General features: G+C 45.8%; 1 protein-coding gene across 3 annotated transcripts in view; it reads left to right on the plus strand.

Annotated features, from left to right (window-relative positions):
- Positions 1-19,916, plus strand: part of LOC144484294 (NACHT, LRR and PYD domains-containing protein 3-like) — a 58,881-nt gene that overhangs the window by 17,637 nt on the left and 21,328 nt on the right. For all 3 annotated transcript variants that reach the window (XM_078202821.1, XM_078202822.1, XM_078202823.1), the window contains exons 7-8: positions 5,102-6,887; positions 12,536-12,622. In XM_078202821.1, the coding sequence (XP_078058947.1) occupies positions 5,102-6,887; positions 12,536-12,622 (1,873 nt within the window). The remainder of the gene's footprint in view (positions 1-5,101; positions 6,888-12,535; positions 12,623-19,916) is intronic.

Here is a 19,916-nt window from a genome sequence, read left to right on the forward strand (position 1 = left end):
TCTGAGCCTTTTCAGCGCGACCCATGCGGATTACACATCATCAGAGCTAATATCCTACCTCATTATTTACCTAATTTCCTCTTTAACCAGCAAACCAGCTCTATCATCTTTTCCTTTTTGACTCTCCTTCCTAGATAGTGAACACCACTGGGTGTCCCATCGCTTGTCACCCTGCAGTCATTCCCGACGACATCACACCTGTTTGCATCTATTTGCACGATTAATTCATCCACTTTATTTCAAATTTTCTGTGCGTTAAAGCACAAAGTTTTTTTGTCAATTGTCCCGTTCCCACTGTGTGTTCATTGTGGCACTGTTTGATTTTGGCCCTTGATTTATCTGCCTATCACTTTTCTTATTCCCCTTACTGTCTTTTTTTAACTGTCCATGAAAAATGTTTGACTCTAGAACGTGGGAGGCAACGTATCATCCAGGAATTTTGTCTGTGACCACAGAAGGGCCTATCTATTTCTCTTACAATTGAATCCCCGATAACGATTGCATTCCCATACTTTTTTCTCCTCCTCTATGCAGCAGGGCCAACCCTGGTGCAACAGATTTGTCTGTTGCTGCTTTCCCCTAAGAGGTCATTTCCAAAGCGGTATACCTGATTTGCAGGGGAGTGGCTACAGGAGATTCCTGCACTGCCTGCCTAGTCCTCCTGATCTGCCTGGTCATCACCCATTCCCTTCCTGCCTGTTGAGACTTACCTTGCGGTGTCACCACCTGTCCATAAGTGTAATCCTCAATACTTGTGGATGCTCCATAGTGTCCCAGCCGACCTCCAGCTCTAAAACATGGGCTTCCAGCAGCTGGAGACACTTGCTGCACACGTGTGCTTCCTACATGGAACACGAGGAGCGCACCACAGCTTTGAGATCTCCTGCCATGACCTAGCCCTTTACCTTTTGAAAGATATCAAAAATTAAATAATATCAATTACTCTACATCGCTTCTTCCCGGTTCCTTGTTCCTGCATAATGGCAGGGACAAACGAGAAACCACAAAATAAAGACTTTAAAAACCATAAGTGATAAAACCAATAAAAACTTACCCGATCATACTTACCCAATCGGCTGCTTCCCCTGGCCCCGCACCATTTTTGAATCCTGATGTCAACACAGCATCTCCAAACTCCAAGCTAGTGTTCAAATTTCTCACTGCACTCTTTGCTGTATATTTAATCTTCTCTTGATGCTGCTGACTGTCTGTCCCAGTGACCCAGTGTCTTCCTCTCGCACTCTCCTCGAGGTGCTGCTGACTGTCTGTCCCAGTGTCCTACTCTCTCCCTCTTCTTTAGGTGCTGCTGACTGTCCCAGTATTCCAGTGTTCCCCCCTCTCACTCTTCTCTCGGTGCTGTTGAATGTCTGTGCCAGTGTCGTCCTCTACCGCTCTCCTCTATGTTCTGTTGTCTGTCTCAGTATCCCAGTGTTCTCTTCTCACACTCTCTCCCCTAAGGGCTATTGAATGTCTGTCCCGGTGTCCTCTGCTCTCACTCTCCTATAGCTACTGCTTCTTTATCTAATATCGATTGGTTCTGTGAATGTAACCCAATGTCGTGTTACCTTTAGCTACAGATTCTCAACATTGATCACAGACCTCCAGTGATATGTGTACGCTGGCACTGAGATCTTTTTCTGTCTCTGTGTCTCAATATCTTTCGCGCAAAGATTCCGTCTGTTCAATATTAGCTCGACCACTATGTATGAGATACATCTGTCTTAATATGTTGTTTTGTGAATCTGTGGAATTGGCGACCCTGAAGTGCTGGGGCAGTGAGTAAGTTTAAGGAGGAGTGAGACATATTTTTAATTGGTAATGGGGAGAAGGCTGGAAAATTGAGATAAGGAGCATTTCAGCCATGATCGAATGACGAAGCAGACTAGATGGGCCGAATGGCCAATTTCTGCTCCTATATGTTATTAACTTATGAACAATGTGTGCCCACTGCTATCACAGATCTAAACTTTTCTTTATCTCACTGCCTTCTACCATGTAAACCATTGTATTGTCGGCATCTGCAAACTTACTGTAGACATCACGTTAATGCTGCAAACTCCGAGTTCATATGTTAAACCTTGCTCAGCTCTTGAATATCAGACTGTGAGGAGTAGAGAGTCCCGGGCTAACATTTTTAATAAAACTATGGATTTGGAAATCTGTAAAAACAAAAAAAAAGTGTGATAGACTTAGTTTTGGCAGAACCTGGAGAAAGAACGATAGTTAACATTTTGAGTCCAATGTGACTGAGTTCTGAGGGAGCGCCATATGGAATCAAAATGATAATTACTGTCTCCATGGACGCTGATCTTATCCAATATTTTCTGTTCAGATCATTTGTGACATGTCTTCAAGCCAAACTACATCTGGTCCACTAAGTTTTAGTTGCAATATTGAAGACGATTCCTGAAGCAGAGTTTCACATTTCCACTGATATAACAACATTCTTTGGTGAGGAAACCTATCAACGGCTTTCTAAAAGTCTAGGGTGACAATGTCCACCGTATTTCCATCATTTATGATTCTACTCACTTCCTCAAACTCCAGCAAGTTGGACCTTTTTCAGTTCTTCTGTGAATTTCTAATGGTCTCTTCCCTTTCCCAGTGATCATAAGGAAAACTTTATATTATCCCTTGCAATGTCCACTTGGTTACGGACGTCTGGCTGGTCGACTTGCAGTTCCCTAGCTCTGATTTTCCCCACGTTAGGGCGAAATGTGGAAGTTTATTGTGAATTTCTAATGTTTCATAAAGAATAGCTCTTAATATCCCTTCCAGTATCTTCCCAATAACAGTGGTCAGGCTGAGAGGCCTGTATTTCCCGGGCACAGATTTGTTCCATTTTGAACTGTAGGGAAAATGGTAAAGAAATGAGGGACATTGGGGGCGATTCTCCCAAAATTGTTCTATGTGCTGAATTGGCGGGAAACTGGTATAAATGACGATTGTTTTTTCAGTGGGAGTTCAAACTCTAATCTCCCACAGTCTGTGCAATGCAGAGGTCACAAGCGTGAATCTCATTAAAGGTTTGGGGGGTGGGGTCTATTCACACCAGAGGCTGACAGTTCCTGACCTCTGCGCATGCGCAGTGGCCCCGAGCTGTCAGCCTGCAGTTTGCTGGCCAGCCACGGGACCCTGTAGTGCTGCCCCTTGGGTCCACCGCCCCTAACGGCCCCCCCCCAACTTCCCAGGCCAGCCCCGACCCACTCCCGTCCCGGAGCACCGCGATCTTCTCCGGATCTCTCTCTCTCTTACCCACCCCCCCCACCAATGGGAGGCAGACACCCTAATCCCACCCAGCAGACGCCCCCCACCACCAAAGAAAGCAGACACCCCGCCCACGGAGGCCACCTAGGCCCTGCCCCCTTGGCACTGCCCCATGCCTGGTTCTTAGTGCCAAGGTGCCCCGTGGGCATGGGCACTTTGCCCATTAGGCAGTGCCGGGAGCACAGTCTGGCCCTGCCACAGTGCCCATACCCAGGGGGGAACAACCTGAAGCCACCCAACCCCCTGAGGGGCCCCAATTGCACCCCTCCCTTCACTCCAGCGGGGTCTCCTGTTAGTTCCCTGAAACTGGGGAGCGAATCTGAACGGCACTGGAGTGAAATTGCACTGACGGGAGTGCGAGATGTTGCGGGTCCGGAGGCTTCAGTCCCAGGCCCGCTAATAACTTTAAAATAAGGTTAAAATAGATTAAAATCTCGTACCTGCTGTTCCCACTGGTTTTCAGCGTGGTCCCCACTGTGCTGGATATCCGGCACTCGGAGATGCGTGCGCATCGGGAATGCATGCTTGAATCCCACAAATCGGCCCACAAGCGATTGTCCCGGCCCGCCGCACTAAAGATTTAGAGCGCTGGGATGGGAGAATCGCCCCCAATAATCTTTACCATATCACAGAACAGATTGAGAGGTCAGACAACCTTTGATAAAAATGATGATACTACAGGTGTTCACACAATTGAACATTAATCTGAAGAATGTCTCTGAGGAAAAGGGAGTATTTAGGCTTAATACAAAATTACTGGTTAGTTTCCTAATGGTCGTTAAAGAGAGCACATTACTCTACTGAAAGGATAATCCCTTAATTCAGGGGTTTCCTTCAAACCCAATGTAAGAACGAAGATAAATACATTTTCAATTTCCCAAAACGAGGTGATAGGAAACAAGAAACATAATTAACCATGAATTATAATTATTGTTAAACAGTTCAAATGAACTGTGAATGTTTCCTGGTTTCATATTACACTTGGTAAAGTAGCTCCTTGTTCTTTTTCTTGTTGCCATCATGGCAGAATGGTTATCAAAACACAGTTAATGTATCTACATGTACAACTGCTGAAACATAGTTATTGATTACTGAAATACACTACATCAAAGGGGTGGGTATTCTTTGAGTTCTCTGTCTGAAGGCAGGTTGGAACCACGGCTGAATGATCTCCGGCACGGATAAGGCAAGGAGTGAGGTCCGGAATTTGCCCCAGATACAACGGGGACCGGACCCCGTGCTGCTGACACAATATGGCCCACAATCTGACCAACTGAGCCAACCGGCTCCCCAGTAACATGGGTGACCAGGCAACAGCCTGATAGAATAGGAGAACTTTCAATGTTCAAAGCTGTTGGTATTCCAATGTTCACACAGTATGAAAGGGAACCTGTTGAAGGAGGGATGCAGTCACAGTGAGACTCCTGAACAATTACAATCTCTCCATCTCCCATTCATATCCAATATCCCATTTACCATTTCTGCAGCAGATTGGGAACACCGACTCGTTCACAGACTAATGGACTCAAAAATCGTCTATCATGTAACCATGATCCTTGCAGACTCCCAGTGAGGTGTCTGTATTAAGGGCAGGTTGGAAAGCATTAACCATCAGAGAGGAAACATCACCTTCATAAAATGGAAATTTATGGAAATATTAGAGTTAAGTCACGATCTGAAACTTTAATTGAAAATTGGTGCTTGTGAAGCGAGGTTTCCAATAACTTAATTTCAATTCCTGCACAAACCTTGACTGACACTGTAAAGTAAGTCTAACAATTCAGCAAAGATGGTATTTTAATGCAACTAACAGTTCTCTCTGTTCTCATTGAAGATCTCCAACAGAAACACAAGGAGACACTCCGGGTACAAACTGAAACACTGAGAGTGAACACTATCCTCATAAAGGAGAAGGTTAAGATTTTCCAGCTGGTTGATCGATACGCTGAGCTAACGGTGATTTCTACTGTTCGAGATCGGACACTTGTCGAACATGAACTGCTGGCAAGAGGCCGAGACCATGAAGAATGGAGAGAGAAAGATCTCCGGAGAGAACTGGAAAAAATCCGAACTGATCAATTGTTCCAGAGCAGCTTTTCCCAGACGGGCAGTTTGCTGCAAAGAATTAGGAGATTATTCCACCAATCCCATTCAAGATCCAAATCTGGGAGTTCAGCAGCAATGAGTGGAGTGCCGGGAATTGGAAAAACAACAATGGTACAAAAGATTGTTTATGACTGGGCCACTGGGAAAATATACCCACACTTTCAATTTGTTTTCAGTTTTAAATTCCGGGATTTGAACACTATTAACTGTAGAATAAACCTGAGGAATCTGATATTGGATCAGTATCCTTACTTTGGGAATATTCTGGGAGAGCTCTGGAAGAACCCAGAGGGATTACTGTTTATATTCGATGGTTTGGATGAATTCAAGGACAGTATTGATTTTGATGACAATCGGAGAAATACAAAACCTCAGTCCATGTGCACAGATCCTGAATTCCGGTGTGAAGTGTCTGACATTGTGTACAGTTTAATACAGCACAAGCTGCTCCCTGGATGTTCAGTGTTAGTGACCAGCCGCCCCACTGCATTACATTTATTGGAAAAGGCTGACATCAGTGTCTGGGCTGAAATCCTGGGATTTGTTGGTGATGAACGGAAGGAATATTTCAACAAGTTTTTTGAAGATCAGACGGTGGCAGCAGCTGTTTTCAAACACGTGGAGGAGAACGAGATCCTGTACACCATGTGTTACAACCCTTCCTACTGCTGGATCCTCGGTCTGTCACTGGGTCCCTTCTTTACACAAAGAGACAGGAAACAGCAGCAAGTTCCCAAAACCATCACCCAACTATATTCCTACTATATTTACAACATTCTGAAAAACCATGGCCGAGAGATTGAAAACCCCCGTGATGTGTTACTGAAGCTTGGTGAGATGGCCTTCACAGGAGTCTCCAAGAAGAAGATTGTGTTTAGAAATGGAGATTTGATTGAGTACAATCTACAACCTTCCCAGTTCCTGTCTGGGTTCCTGATGGAACTTTTGGAGAGAGATGATTCTGCCCAGAGTGTGGTTTATACATTCCCACACCTCACCATCCAAGAGTTTGTAGCTGCACTCACACAATTCCTGACTCCAGATCCTGGGGAGATCGTGAAACTCCTCCGTGAAGCCCACAGTGAGGAAGATGGGCGATTTGAGATATTTCTCCGTTTTGTTGCTGGTCTGTCCTCCCCACAGTCAGCTCGACCCCTGGTGGAGTTTCTGGGTCCATTTCTTCATCAAACAACCTGCCGAGTGATTGACTGGGTGAAGGAGAAGGTTGAAGGGCAGATTGGAGACACACAGACTGAAACTGGGAAGAGGAAGCTCCTGAACACATTCTACTACCTGTTTGAGACTCAGAATAAAGCACTGGCTCGGAACACAGTGGGATCTATGGAAAAACTTTCATTTAGCGGATTGCGACTGACCCCGATTGACTGTGCGGTCCTGTCTCATGTCATTGGACTCTGTGATACAATAAAACACCTCGATCTGGAGCGATGCTACATTCAGTGTGAAGGGCTCCAGCGGCTGGGACCCATTCTGCACAAATGTCAGGAGTTGAGGTAACTGTTTGGTCTCAGAGCGGATATTTTCATTGTTGAGAAGCCATTTCCTTTGTTCTAATAAAACAGAGGCATGTTCATTCGAGGACATCAAGAGAGAAACAATGTCCAATGGTCACAAAGTGTGGGAGAATGGCACAAAGTAATAATGCTCATTTGAGAGCAGATGCAGATATGATGGGCCGATTGGCCGCCTTCTGAACCTGTAATAAATCTAGATTCTCTGATAAAACTACATCGTTTCAAGAAGGCAGATTCTCCTGGAATAGGCGTGGGCAATAAATGTTGGCAGAACCAGCGATGCCCACGTTCCTTGAATGAATAAAAACATTATTGGGATGAATTTTAAATAATTATTGCTGTAAAGGCCTCCCTCCAAAATCTGAAAAAGGATCATTCCCTCTCCCAACAGAAACCATCTGATTCTGTACGATGCGATACAGAAATTAGTTTCTCTTGTTCGGTGCAGCTTACAGTTTGTGTTTAATTATGATCAGGATTATTTTACTGCGCTCTCCCTGTGTTATGTATTACAGTCGGTGTGTGTTATATTGGGACAATGTCCCTTTATAAGTCACGTGATCACTGGTGACATCATCAGTTCGGGTTGCTTTCTGAATGCCTGCATTGCGCTGCCTCTACTGGCAGCCTCTGTGAACTCCGTCTTGCTTCTTGGATTAACTGGTTGTAACTGAAACTCAGAGCTTCTATCATTCATTGTGGGCCTTTGAATAGAAGCAACCATTTCTTTAAACCTCTATAACTCTTACAATGTCGTAAACCTTAAATTAAAATGTAGGGACAGTTTAAATTGAAACCAAAAACCCGCAAGCGGGCAGCTTTGTTTAACATGAAGTGAAATTAAAGTTTTGGCCCTTTCTGAGCTCACAAGCACAGAAACACAAATTAAACTTAAACTCATGAATTACTGTGTCATGCCCACAAACACAAGTTATTACATAACAGTGAAGCCCAAGATGCTGTTTTCTTTATTAATTGCTACCTACACTTGCCCTGCCAATGGCAATGATCGATGCACATATGTGTTCAGTCCCTCTGATCCTGCAATCCGTGAACAATTCTACCGATTATTTTATATTGCTTCCTCATGTGCATGTTTCCTGAAAGTATCACCTCACCCGTCTCTGCATTGAACTTAATCTGCCATCTATCTGTACACTCCACCATAGTCTGTTTTTCAGTCCCAAGCTCTTCTCCTCACAGTTTACAATGCCTCAAACTGTTCTGTGATCAACAAACTTTGAAATTTTCCTCGAGACTGCAAACCATAGAAACCCTACAGTGCAGGAAGAGGCCATTCGGCCCATCGAGTCTGCACCGACCACAATCCCACCCAGGCCCTACCCCCATATCCCTACATGTTTTACCCTCTAATCCCTGTAACCTACACATCTCAGGACACTAAGGAGCAATTTTAGCATGGCCAATCAACCTAACCCCCACACCTTTAGACTGGGAGGAAACCGGAGCACCCGGAAGAAACCCACGCAGACACGAGGAGAATGTGCAAACTCCACACACTGACCCAAGCCGGGAATCGAACCCAGGTCCCTGGAGCTGTGAAGCAGCAGTGCCAACCACTGTGCTACCGTGCCGCCCAAACACCCAGATCATTCAGATATATCAGGGAAAAGCAAGGATCCCAATACCAACCGCTTGGGTTCTCCATTACCGACATCCTCCAGCCTTAAAAATATCCATTACTCTTTGTTCATCCAATTTTGTATCCACGTTGCTAGTTTCCCATTTATTTTATGAGCTTATGCCACAAGTGTGTTGTGTCACTGCATCAGATGATTTTTGAATATCCATGTACACCACATTAACAGCAGAACCATCATTGACCCTTTCTGTTGCTTCCTCCAATTCGCAGCAATATAAAGCCAGTCGAAAACGGCATTTTTTTTACCAACCAATGAATTTAGTTTCCTCTGTGTCGCTATTCGATTCACCATTTCCCTTTTGAACTCAGCGTGGGCCGGCTCAGAGTAGCTGAATGATCAACTGACCCTCCAACCCTCAGCTAAGTTTAACACTACTGCTCCAGGCTGGAGCCGCAGACTTGACTAAATTGGATTGACCCAGTCTTTTCGGTTGTGGTTACTGCCTCCTGGCCCTCTCTTCATCCACTCCAACAAACTGAGATAGCTGGGAATTAAACCCGTATCAACTGCTTGGAAAGCAACTATGATATCACCATCATTGCATTTAGGGACTCCTGTGGTGTAGGTGCACCCACTGTGCTGTGAGAAAGAGAGTCCCAGGACTTTGACCCAGTCACTGTGAAGGAACAGCGATATCTTTCCAAGTCAGGATGATGTGTATCTTGAAGGGAACTTCCAGGTGGAGATGTTTCCATTTATCTGCTTGTCCTTCTAGGGATAGAAATCACAGGATTGGAAGGTACTGTGTAACGAGCCATTGGGAGTTGTTGCACTGCATCTTGTAGATGGTACACACTGCTCGCTCTGTACCTCTGTGGTGGATGGAATGAATGTTGAAGGTGATGGGTGGAGAACCAGTCAACAAGCAGAGTTATCCTGGATGGTGGCGAGCTTCCTGAATCTTGAGCTGCGCTCATGCAGACAAGTGGATGGTATTCAATCAAATTCCTGACATGTGTCTTGTAGATGGTGGAAATGTTTTCGGAAGTGAGGAGGTGAGTTACTCTGTGCAGAAATCCTGGCCTTTAACTTCTCTTATAGCCACAGTATTGATCTGGCTCATCTGCTTCTGATCAATGGTAACACCCAAGATGTTGATAGTTGGGGATTCATGGGGATGATAATCCCATTGAATGTAAAGGGAAATGACTGTATTCTCTCTTGGTGGAAATAGTCATCGCCTGGGACTTCTCAGCCCTTCCCTTGTTCAAGCCTTGCTAAATATGGACAGGTCCTGCATTACTATCTTGCGGAGTTGAGAATGGTGCTGAACGTTGTACAGACATCAGCAAACATCTCCACTTCTGACCTGATGATGGAGGAAGTGTAATTGATGAAACAGCTGAAGATGGTTGGGCCGAGGACACTCTCCTGAGAACTTCCTGCTGTCATTTCCTGGAGTTGAGATGACACTCTGTTCACACACTCCCAACAAACAGAGATATCTGGGAATTAAACCCCTATCAACTGCTTGGAAAGCAACTATGCTCACAATTATATCACTGGAATTGCATTTCGGGACTCCTGTGGTGTAGGTGCACCCACAGAGCTGTGAGAAAGAGAGTTCCAGGATGTTTACCCAGTCACTGTGAAGGAACGATGATATGTTTCCAAGTCAGGATGGTGTGTATCTTGGAAGGGAACTTCCAGGTGGAGATGTTTCCATTCATCTGCTGCCCTTGTCCTTCCAGGGATAGAAATCACAGACTGGGCAGTGCTGTGTAACGAGCCATGGTGAGTTGTTGCACTGCATCATGCAGATGGTCCAACAACCATAACTAACTTCCTTTGTGCTGGTGTTGCTCCAACCGGCAGATAGTTTTCATAGAAAGAAATCATAGAAACCCTACAGTGCAGAAAGAGGCCATTTGGCCCATCGAGTCTGCACTGACCACAATCCCACCCAGGCCCTACTTCCATATCCCGACATATTTACCCACTAATCCCTCTAATCTACGCATCTCGGGACACTCGGGGCAATTTTTTTAGCATAGCCAATCAAACTAACCCGCACATCTTTGGACTGTGGGAGGAAACCGGAGCACCCGGAGGAAACCCACGCAGACACGAGGAGAATGTGCAAACCCCACACAGACAGTGACCCAAGCCGGGAATCGAACCCAGGTCCCTGGAGCTGTGAAGCAGCAGTGCTAACCACTGTGCTACCGTGCTGCCCATTTCTCATTTCCATTGACTTCAGTTTTTCTCTGGCTCCTTTTTGCTACATGTAGCCATATGCTGCCTTGATGTCAAGGGCAGACACTCTCCCCTCTCATCCTGAGTTCAGCTCTGTTGTCCGTGTTTGCATCAAGGCTGTAATGAGGTAGGGGGCTGAGTGACCCTGAGTAAGCACAAGCTTCAAGTCAGATAGCAGGTCATTGCTAATTAAGTGTCACTTGTTAGTCTCGTTAGCCTTCCATTACTCTGCTGATGATCGAGAGTAGACTGATGGGGGGGTAAATGGACAGATTGGATTTGTTCTCTCCTTTTTGTGTACGGTCAGATCTGGACAATTTCCCACTATTTTGGGTAAACATCAGTGTTGTAGCTCAACTGGAACAGCTTGGCGAGGAACAGAGCAGCTTCTGGAGCAGTAATCTTCAGTACAGTTACTGGAATATTGTCAAGATCTGTGGTCTTTGCAGTATCCATTATCTTTAACTATTTCTTGACATCATGTGGGGTGAATGGAATGAGCTGATATCTGTGATGCTGGGGCCCTCTGGATGGTTCAGCCACTGAAGTTAGTTCCTAATATTTGAACCATATCTTTTGCACTGATGTGCGAGTCTCCTCCGACATGAGGATGGGATATTTGTGGAGCCTCCTCCTTCTGTTGTTTCATCGTCCACTATCATTCACAGCTAAATGTGTCAGGACTGCAGAGCTTGCATCTGAGCCGTGGAAACCAGAATTTCCTGAATGAGGAAACCTGCTGCTGGAAAATCTCAGTCAAACTGTCAGTGATATGAAACAGGGTTTTCGCATCATCCTTTTCCTATGTGAGGATCTACCGGGAAGAGGGAACTCCCGGTAATTCCCGGAGATAGAACACGAGCCAGACCTGCAGAAAATGTAGAGCCTGTTTACTGTGGAATGTAGCGGGAGACACCCCTCCCCTATAAACTCATCAAACAGAAATATTTCAACTTTCTAATGGGAGAATAATCTTTCCTTGTTGTATCAAATCTAGGGGATGGATCTTAAAGCAACAGTTAGCACAGTTTCACACTTTAACTCGCCCTGAGATAGTATACAGATGTTATAATGTCAATAGTTAAGCACGGGGAATCCCGAGCGATCCACTCTCACAGCTTTATCATTTAACCCTCCGTAAAATGTACAATTCTCATAAAATGCTGGATTTATGTAACAGCAGAAATGATTTGAATTTCCGGAAACTTAGCAGGGTCAGTGAGATTCAGGAGGGTAATTCTGATGATCAGGAAATGAGACCAGAATGTGGGACATGTTTAAAAATTACTTGTTTGTTCACAGGATGTGGGCATCACCTCCTCGAGGGGCCATTAGCAGTGGGAAATAAATGCTGGTCCAGCCAGCGACACCCATATCCCATGGACAATTAAACAAAATATACATTTTGAGAGGTGTAAAACTGGTTCCCCCAGGAGGCAAACCAGTGGGAGTTAATTGTTGAATTGTTTCAATGCTGACTATTGCCTTTTCCATTCAACAGAAAGGGTTTGATATTATCTAATTTAATATTGTCACATTTATTAGTGCCAAAGCATACCGTACATAGGGAAGGAAAGGAAAGAGTCCAGAATGCAGTGCTACAGTCACCGCTGGGGTGCAGAGAAAGATCAACTTGGATGAGATATAATATCGTAACTTGAATCAGGTCACCACTCGTGTTAAGTTTCTGACACAAAAATAGATCCAGCTATTTTTCCTGCTGAACATTAATCTGAATTTAATGTGTTTCTCACTTTCTCCATTTAGTCTGCGTCTCAATAACGCGGGAGATTCGGGAGTGAAACTATTGTCTGCGGCTCTGAGGAATCCAGAATGTAAAATACAGAAACTGGAGTAAGTATCAGACTGTGTGAGATTGTGTTAATAATCAGTGAATGGTCTGACACTGTAAATTATTATCAGTGTCAGTAATCGTGTCATTAATAACCATTCCACATCATTCCTGTCAGTATTCGTGTTAAACACCACGGATTTACTCTGATTCCTGAAATCTTTCCCTCTCTGATCTCCAGTTTGGAGAGTAACAGCCTCAGATATTCTCACCTCTGCTCTCAGTACAAACCAGTCAGTGATGTGTCTGAACCTGAGTTGCAATAAACTGCGAGATTCAGGAGTGAAAGAATTAACTAATCATTTATAATTATTCTCAAATCCATTCATGAGAATAAAAAAGATGGACAAAACAATTCAATGTTTATAGAATTACCAGATATGGCTGGTCACATGTTCAATTTAGTTTAATTTGTCATTCAGATTATAGATGTTTATGTCTGTCGGCTTCTCAGTTTGATTAAATATAGAAAACTGCAGTATATCGGTGAGGCAGATTACAAACTACATTGAATTCTGATGGGTTTTATGCCGAGGGATCCACTCTCAAATTTACGTTAAACGGAGCTTAGGGAGCATCTGAAAAGAGAATGCAGAGATGGAGGTGGGGAGGGTTATGAAGAGAATTCCAGAGCTCACAGCCCAGCAGTTCAAGGCACAGCTCAGCTGGCAATGGCAATAATCACAGTGCAGAATAGTCTGAATGATGTCCCTATCAATAATGGACATTGTTTTTAAGAACACAAATAATGATACTAAATATACCATTGCTATCAGTATTCGTGTTATTAAAATCACTATCCGCTATTAGAAGACACATAATAAGCTTGGGAGCAAAGTTGGAGACCATGAAATAAAAGAGGCAAAGGTAGCCTGGATATGAAGTTATCTGAGTGACAGGAAACGGGCAGGAGAGGTGAACTGTACCTTTTCATTTATCGGAAGCTGACAGTGGCTTTCCCCAGCAGCCAGTACTGTGTTACTCCGACTAATTTTCTTTACATGTACTACCAAATGAGACTTGGGTTTATCTAAAGATGAGATGTGAAGCTCCAGCACACGGCCACCAGACCACAGAGCGGACGCAGCATATGATAGACCGAGCTCAATCACACCAAAACCAATGGATCAGATCAGAGATCTGCTGTCTTGCCATATCCAGTCATAAATAGTGTTAGACATGCCACAAAATGTTGGACAGGCCGGTTACATTAGGCAACAAGGTGGCACAGTGGTCAGCACTGCTGCCTCACAGCGCCTGGTACCAGGGTTCAATTCCGGCCTTGGGTGACTTGATGTGTAGAGTTTGCACATTCTCCCAGTGTCTGTGTGGGTTTCCTCTGGGTACTCCAATTTTCTCCCACAGTCCAAAGATGTGCAGGTTCGGTTGATTGGCTATGCTAAGTTGTCCCTTGGTATCTCAGGGTGTGTAGGTTACGGGGATTAGTGGGCCATATATGTGGAGTTACAGAGATAGGGCCTGGATATGATATTCTTTCAAAGAATTGGTGAAGACTCGATGGGCCAAAGGGCCTCCTTCTACACTGTGGGAATTCTATGATTCTATAAACATGCCACAAGAATTCCATCATTACTGATGAGGGAACCCAGAGCATCAGTGCCATCTTCAGCCAGAAGTGCTGAGTAGAATGATTAATCTCGGCCTCCTCCTGAGGTCCCCAACATTACAGATGACCATTTGATTCACTGCATGTGAGGTAAAGAAATGACTGAAGGCACTGCATACTGCAAACTCTGTCAGCCTGGCTGTACCCCAGCAATGGTACTGAAGAATTGTGCTCCATAACTAACCATTCCCCTAGCCAAGCTGTTCCAGTACAGCTACAACACTGGATCTACCGGACAATGTGGAAAAAAACAGGGCAAATCCAATCTGATGAATTGCTGCTCCATCAGTCTGCTCTTTAACGTCAGAAAAGTGTCATCCTTCCAGTGCCTCATGAACATCACTGCAGGAGTTCCTGAGGGTGATGTCCAAATCCCAACCACCTTCAATTGCTTTATCAATGTCCTGCCTTCCATTATAATGTCAGTAGTGAGGATGCTCACTAATGATTGCAAAATGCTCAGTACTGTTCACAATTCCTCAGAGACTGAAGCAGTCCATTCCCATAAACAGCAAGACCTGAACAAAACAGAAAATGGTGGAAAGGCTCAGCATGTCTGACAGCTTCTGTGGAGAGAGAACAGCTAACCCTTCGAATCTGGATGACTCTTCGCCAGAGCTAGCGTCTTAAGCTCTGAAGAACTTTCAGGCTTAACCTGATAAATGGCAAGTAATGTTTCACTGCACAAATGCCAGGCAAGGACCATCTCCAACAGACGGGAATCTAACCATATTCCCTTTACATTGAATGGCAGCACCATCGCTGAATCCTCGACCATCAACATCCTGAGTGGTGGGGGCGCACTGGGACCATTGAACAGACACTGAACTGTAAACACTATGGCTCCAAGGGTAGATCACAGTCTGGGAATTCGGAGATGAGGAACTCGCCTCCTGTCTCCCAAATTTTTCCCACCATCTCCAAGGCACAAGTCAGCAGTGTGATGGAATCCGCTCATCTTGCTGGATTGTCTGCAGCTTCAAAAACACTGAAGAAGCTCATCCATGGAAAAGGAGGCCACTGGATCAGCTGGCCATTCACCAAACTAAACATTGGCTGTCTCTACCACTGACGCACAGTGGCAGTATTTTACCACATACAAGGTGGTATGGAGCAGCTCACCAAGGTTCCTGAGCCAGCATCATCCAAACAGGCACTATCCATCACCGAGATGGCCAAGGATATGAGAAGGATGGGACACCAACCAGCTTCAGATTTCTTTCCAAACCACACACCATTCTGACTTGGAATATATTGCTTTTCCATCACTGATGCGGGATCATAATCCCGGATGTCCCTTCCTAGCGGTTTTGTACCAGATGCTCTGCAGAATTTAAGAAGATGGCTCACCACCTCCTTCTCAAAAGCAATTGGGGATGGGCTGCAAGTGTTGGCATTGCCAGTGATACCATCATCCCTTGAAAGAATTAATAAAGACAAGCGCTACCCACTGTAGAGGTGGGTAATTGTGCCTGTGTGTAACCCAAACACAGTCACGGAAGAGAGAAAAAAGAGCTGCGACAGGACAAATAGTGTGACCATTGCACAGGCCAGAGGAATTCTAAAGATAGATCTGGTGGAACTATTTAATATACTCAGCGAGGGTCTCAAATGTCCTGGTGTTGTGCTGTGTTCCATACAACCTGGATCTAGAGTGGAGAAGCTTTGAAGAAAGTGTGATGCAATACAATGTTGACCAGATGCTTCATGATGAGGAACCCCATGGACCACAGGCCAGGGACATGGGATATGTGTCAGGGAGGATGGAGATTCAGTAATGCAGACATGTTTTCCAAGAACCTGAACTCTCTCAGAGATTCAGTGTAATAAATCTTCACCATCTCCAGCACTGTTGCTGTTTCTGTGAATGTTTTATAATTTCCCTGGAGCCGTCACGACATGAAACAAAGGTATTGGAATTGTATTGACCTGATTCAGTGCTGTATTTCCCATCTCACATTCCCAGTGAACTGTTAAAGACCCAGTAATATGGTGAAGCATTTTTTTAGTGGTGCTCCATCTCTGAATTTACTCAAAATACAGACATAACAAAGTGACCAGTAATAACAAAGTATAATCCTGTGAAACCCAAGGAAGCAACCCCACCATGACAACCACCGCCATCCCCGCACTTTCCGCTGAGCTGCAGGCAGCATCTTACCTCTCTCCTCTCCTCTGGGAATTTCGATGACCGTGGCCTTTGTCCTCGGATTTCCTGAGTCCTGGAAGGATCCGGCCAACTGCGGGTCCTCTGCACAGATGCTGGAGTTGTCTCTGTCATCATAGCTTCGTGAGGTGCTTGTGTCACAGTCGGAGCAGAAGGGGACCCACTGCCCACACCAGGGGCATCCTGAGAGGAGCTCCCGAATACTGCAGGCAGCCGCTCCTCTATCCATTCAGGGCAAACTGGACCCTCCCTGCTCAGCAGGGGAGGTCCTAACAGTTACTCCAGGCACATTTTCCCACCCCTCCCACAGCCCGTGTTCCACAGAGCTCATGGAGGTGGTGAGAACATGCAGGTTCATGTGTATTTCCTGTGGGTGATAGGCTGGATGTGACTCTCCATGAAGGTCACCAATCTCTCTGTGGAGGATGCTATTTGTGCTCAGACCTGAGACATGGTAACACTGCTGGCCTGGATTGACTCCTCCATCCTTTGTGTATGGATACACACAGCCTTTGGAAACTCCACCAAATGTTAAAGTATCCTACGCTGCAGCTCCAGTATCTGCTGCATTGTTAAAGACTCCAGTCACATTTCATCTTCCTGAAGCTGACAATGACCTGTCCTCTCGAGAGTGTGAGTGAACTCAGCTGTTGCTGCCTCCATCAGCTGCTCGGGTTTGTGTGTGCTGCTCTGTGCTGCCAGATTGTAACCCCTTTGCTAATCGTGAGAGACATTATCTGCTCTGGCGGACGTTATAGAGTATAATGTGACAATCCATCCTCTAACCCCTCCCCATCTTCAGAGCTACACGCCTGTCTCCCGCTCACCGCAGCTGTTGATTTGTGAGAGAGTGAAGAATGTTAGAGGGTAATACACATTCCAACATGTCCTGCAGACTGTTCCTAACCCAGAGCTCCATGTGACCAATGGAAGACACACAAGTACCAGGTTTGGGACTCAGCAGCAGAGCCTCTCCTGTGCCCATCCATTCACTCACTCACTCTCTCTCTGGATCCACATCCCATCTCACCATCAGCGATTGCCCACCCAGCCTCCAGGTCTCCCAGCTCCAGCACTGCATCTTCCATTGGCATAAGGATGACACAATCCAGACACTGTCACTCTTGGCTCCTTCTCTGACGCTGTGTGCCCTCTTCCTCAAGAACATAAATTTCCCTTGTTACTCACCCATCAAAGACACACACAAACCTGACGCTAATTTAGACTGCCCATCATGGGACCACCAGGATGGTCACTCAGTGTCGGCAGTGCAGCAGCCATCTCTGACTGACTCTTTACTCAGAGAGCGGTTGGGGTGTGGAATGGACTGCCTGCTGTCATAGTGGAGTCGGACACTTTAGGAACTTTCAAGCGGTTATTGGATAGGCAGATGGAGCACACTAGAATGATAGGGAGTGGGATAGCTTGATCTTGGTTTTGGACAAAGCTCGGCACAACATCGTGGGCCGAAGGGTCTGTACTGTGCTGTACTGTTCTCTGTCCTATGTTCCATGTAACCCTTCACAGAGAGGCTGACATGTTCCTGAAGATTGATGCTGCTGTCTGGACATTGCCAGTGTCTGGGTGGCGATGTTCTTTCCACAATTTCTCTTTCATCCTTATTCACATATCAGCCTGTAGGCTTAACGCTCACCTTGTCAGAACATATCAAATTATTGATCCTTTTGCCTCACTGCAGCCACGTGCTGCTTGCTCAGACCCTTGGCAGTGTCTATCCAGACTTGTTTCGGTTGATGTGACAGGTCTCCTTCTCCAGTCCTGAGGGAAGAGAACCTTCCTCCAAACCGAAATAGCCTTGAGAATTTCCAGGGAAGTGTCAGCGAATTGGGTTTAATCTGCCTTCTGCCATTTCAGCTCTTTGTTCATTAACCAGGGCTCCCTCACTGCTCCCTTCAGAGCCTTTAAAAGCGCTGCTGGCTGCCTTTAAATCTGGTGCCAGCATTGCCAGAATTGTGCTGTCCCCTGCAGCCAGTGGTTAAGCTCTGCAATGCACAGGGATTTGGGGGAAGGTGGGGGAATGCCACTTAGTGAATTGCTCATTCGGAGAGTCAGTGCAGACACGATGGGCCGAGTGGCCTCCTTCTGCTCCCTAACAATACTGTGATTCTTCCTGTGCTGCCTGAGTGGATGGATTTCCCGAACCTGTCAGACATTTACTGTGCCCGTTGTGGCTCTGTGTGGAGTTGGTTCGGTGTCTCCAGCGTGATGTAGAATGACGCTGTTGTTGAGGGTTTGGTCCTCGTACTGGCTGTGGGGTTAATGGAGTCCGAACTCTTCCCATATCCCCACGTTTACTAAGTTGTATCAACAAGAAAAAAGAACAATACAGCACAGGAACAGGCCCTTCGGCCCTCCAAGCCCGCGCCGCTCCCCGGTCCAGGATTGAATCCTGAATCCAGGATCCCCGCCCAATTTTCCAGCCTATCTACATACTAATATCCTATCCCCGAGCTGTCCCTCACAGCTCTGATGCTTTGTTCATCACAACCTATTAACTCACCCCTACCCCCCCATTCCAGACCATGTGATCTCCAGGGAGAGGCGAAAACCCAGAGTGAAAAACCCCAGGGCCAATATGGGGGGAAAAAAATCTGGGAAATTCCTCTCCGACCCCCTGAGGCGATCGAAACGAGTCCAGGAGATCACACTGGCCCTGATCGGAAAATGCTTCCCAACCCTATTCATTTCCACTTCCACGAACACCATATGAATTCCCTGCCCCCGAGACAGGTTCCCAACTATCCGCAGTCTCGCTCTGTACTGGCACCAGCAAGATGATCATAGAATGAAGCCTTGAAACGAGAAACAATCCCTGAAGTGACATGTACCAAATTGTGTCTCTTTCTATTGGAGAGATTTCATTGGGGACTGTGGCTACTAACACTGTCCACACGGCAACATCACCAACTTCCAGTTGAAATATCGATAACATTTTCAACCACTGTCTCCACAGAATTCTTACGGAGCACAATGAGGCCATTTGGCCCATCGTGTCTGCACTAGCTCACCAAATTGACATTCGAAATTCGTGTCATTCTCCAGCCTTTTTGTCGTATCCATTTTCGTAGCTCATTGCCGATCTTCAAAAAATCATCTAATTCCTTTTTGACTGCTTCGATGCAGCCGACCTCCACCACACTTCCCGGCTGTGAGTTCCAGACCCGAACCACTGGCAGTGTGAGAAAGGTTTCTGTCGCATCATCTTCAACCCCACCACACACTCCATTCCTGAGCCCCAGTTAGAATACTCACTGTCTCCATCTCCTGGTGTCCCTGTCTAACTGCACTCAGTTACCCCCTCACTGTCTCCATCTCCTGGTGTCCCTGTCTAACTGCACTCAGTTACCCCCTCACTGTCTCCATCTCCTGGTGTCTCTGTCTAACTGCACTCAGTTAGAATACTCACTGTCTCCATCTCCTGGTGTCCCTGTCTAACTGCACTCAGTTACCCCCCTCACTGTCTCCATCTCCTGGTGTCTCT

The sequence above is a fragment of the Mustelus asterias genome, unplaced genomic scaffold (genome assembly GCF_964213995.1).
Source record: "Mustelus asterias unplaced genomic scaffold, sMusAst1.hap1.1 HAP1_SCAFFOLD_98, whole genome shotgun sequence".
NCBI classification, from domain to species: Eukaryota; Metazoa; Chordata; class Chondrichthyes; order Carcharhiniformes; family Triakidae; genus Mustelus; species Mustelus asterias.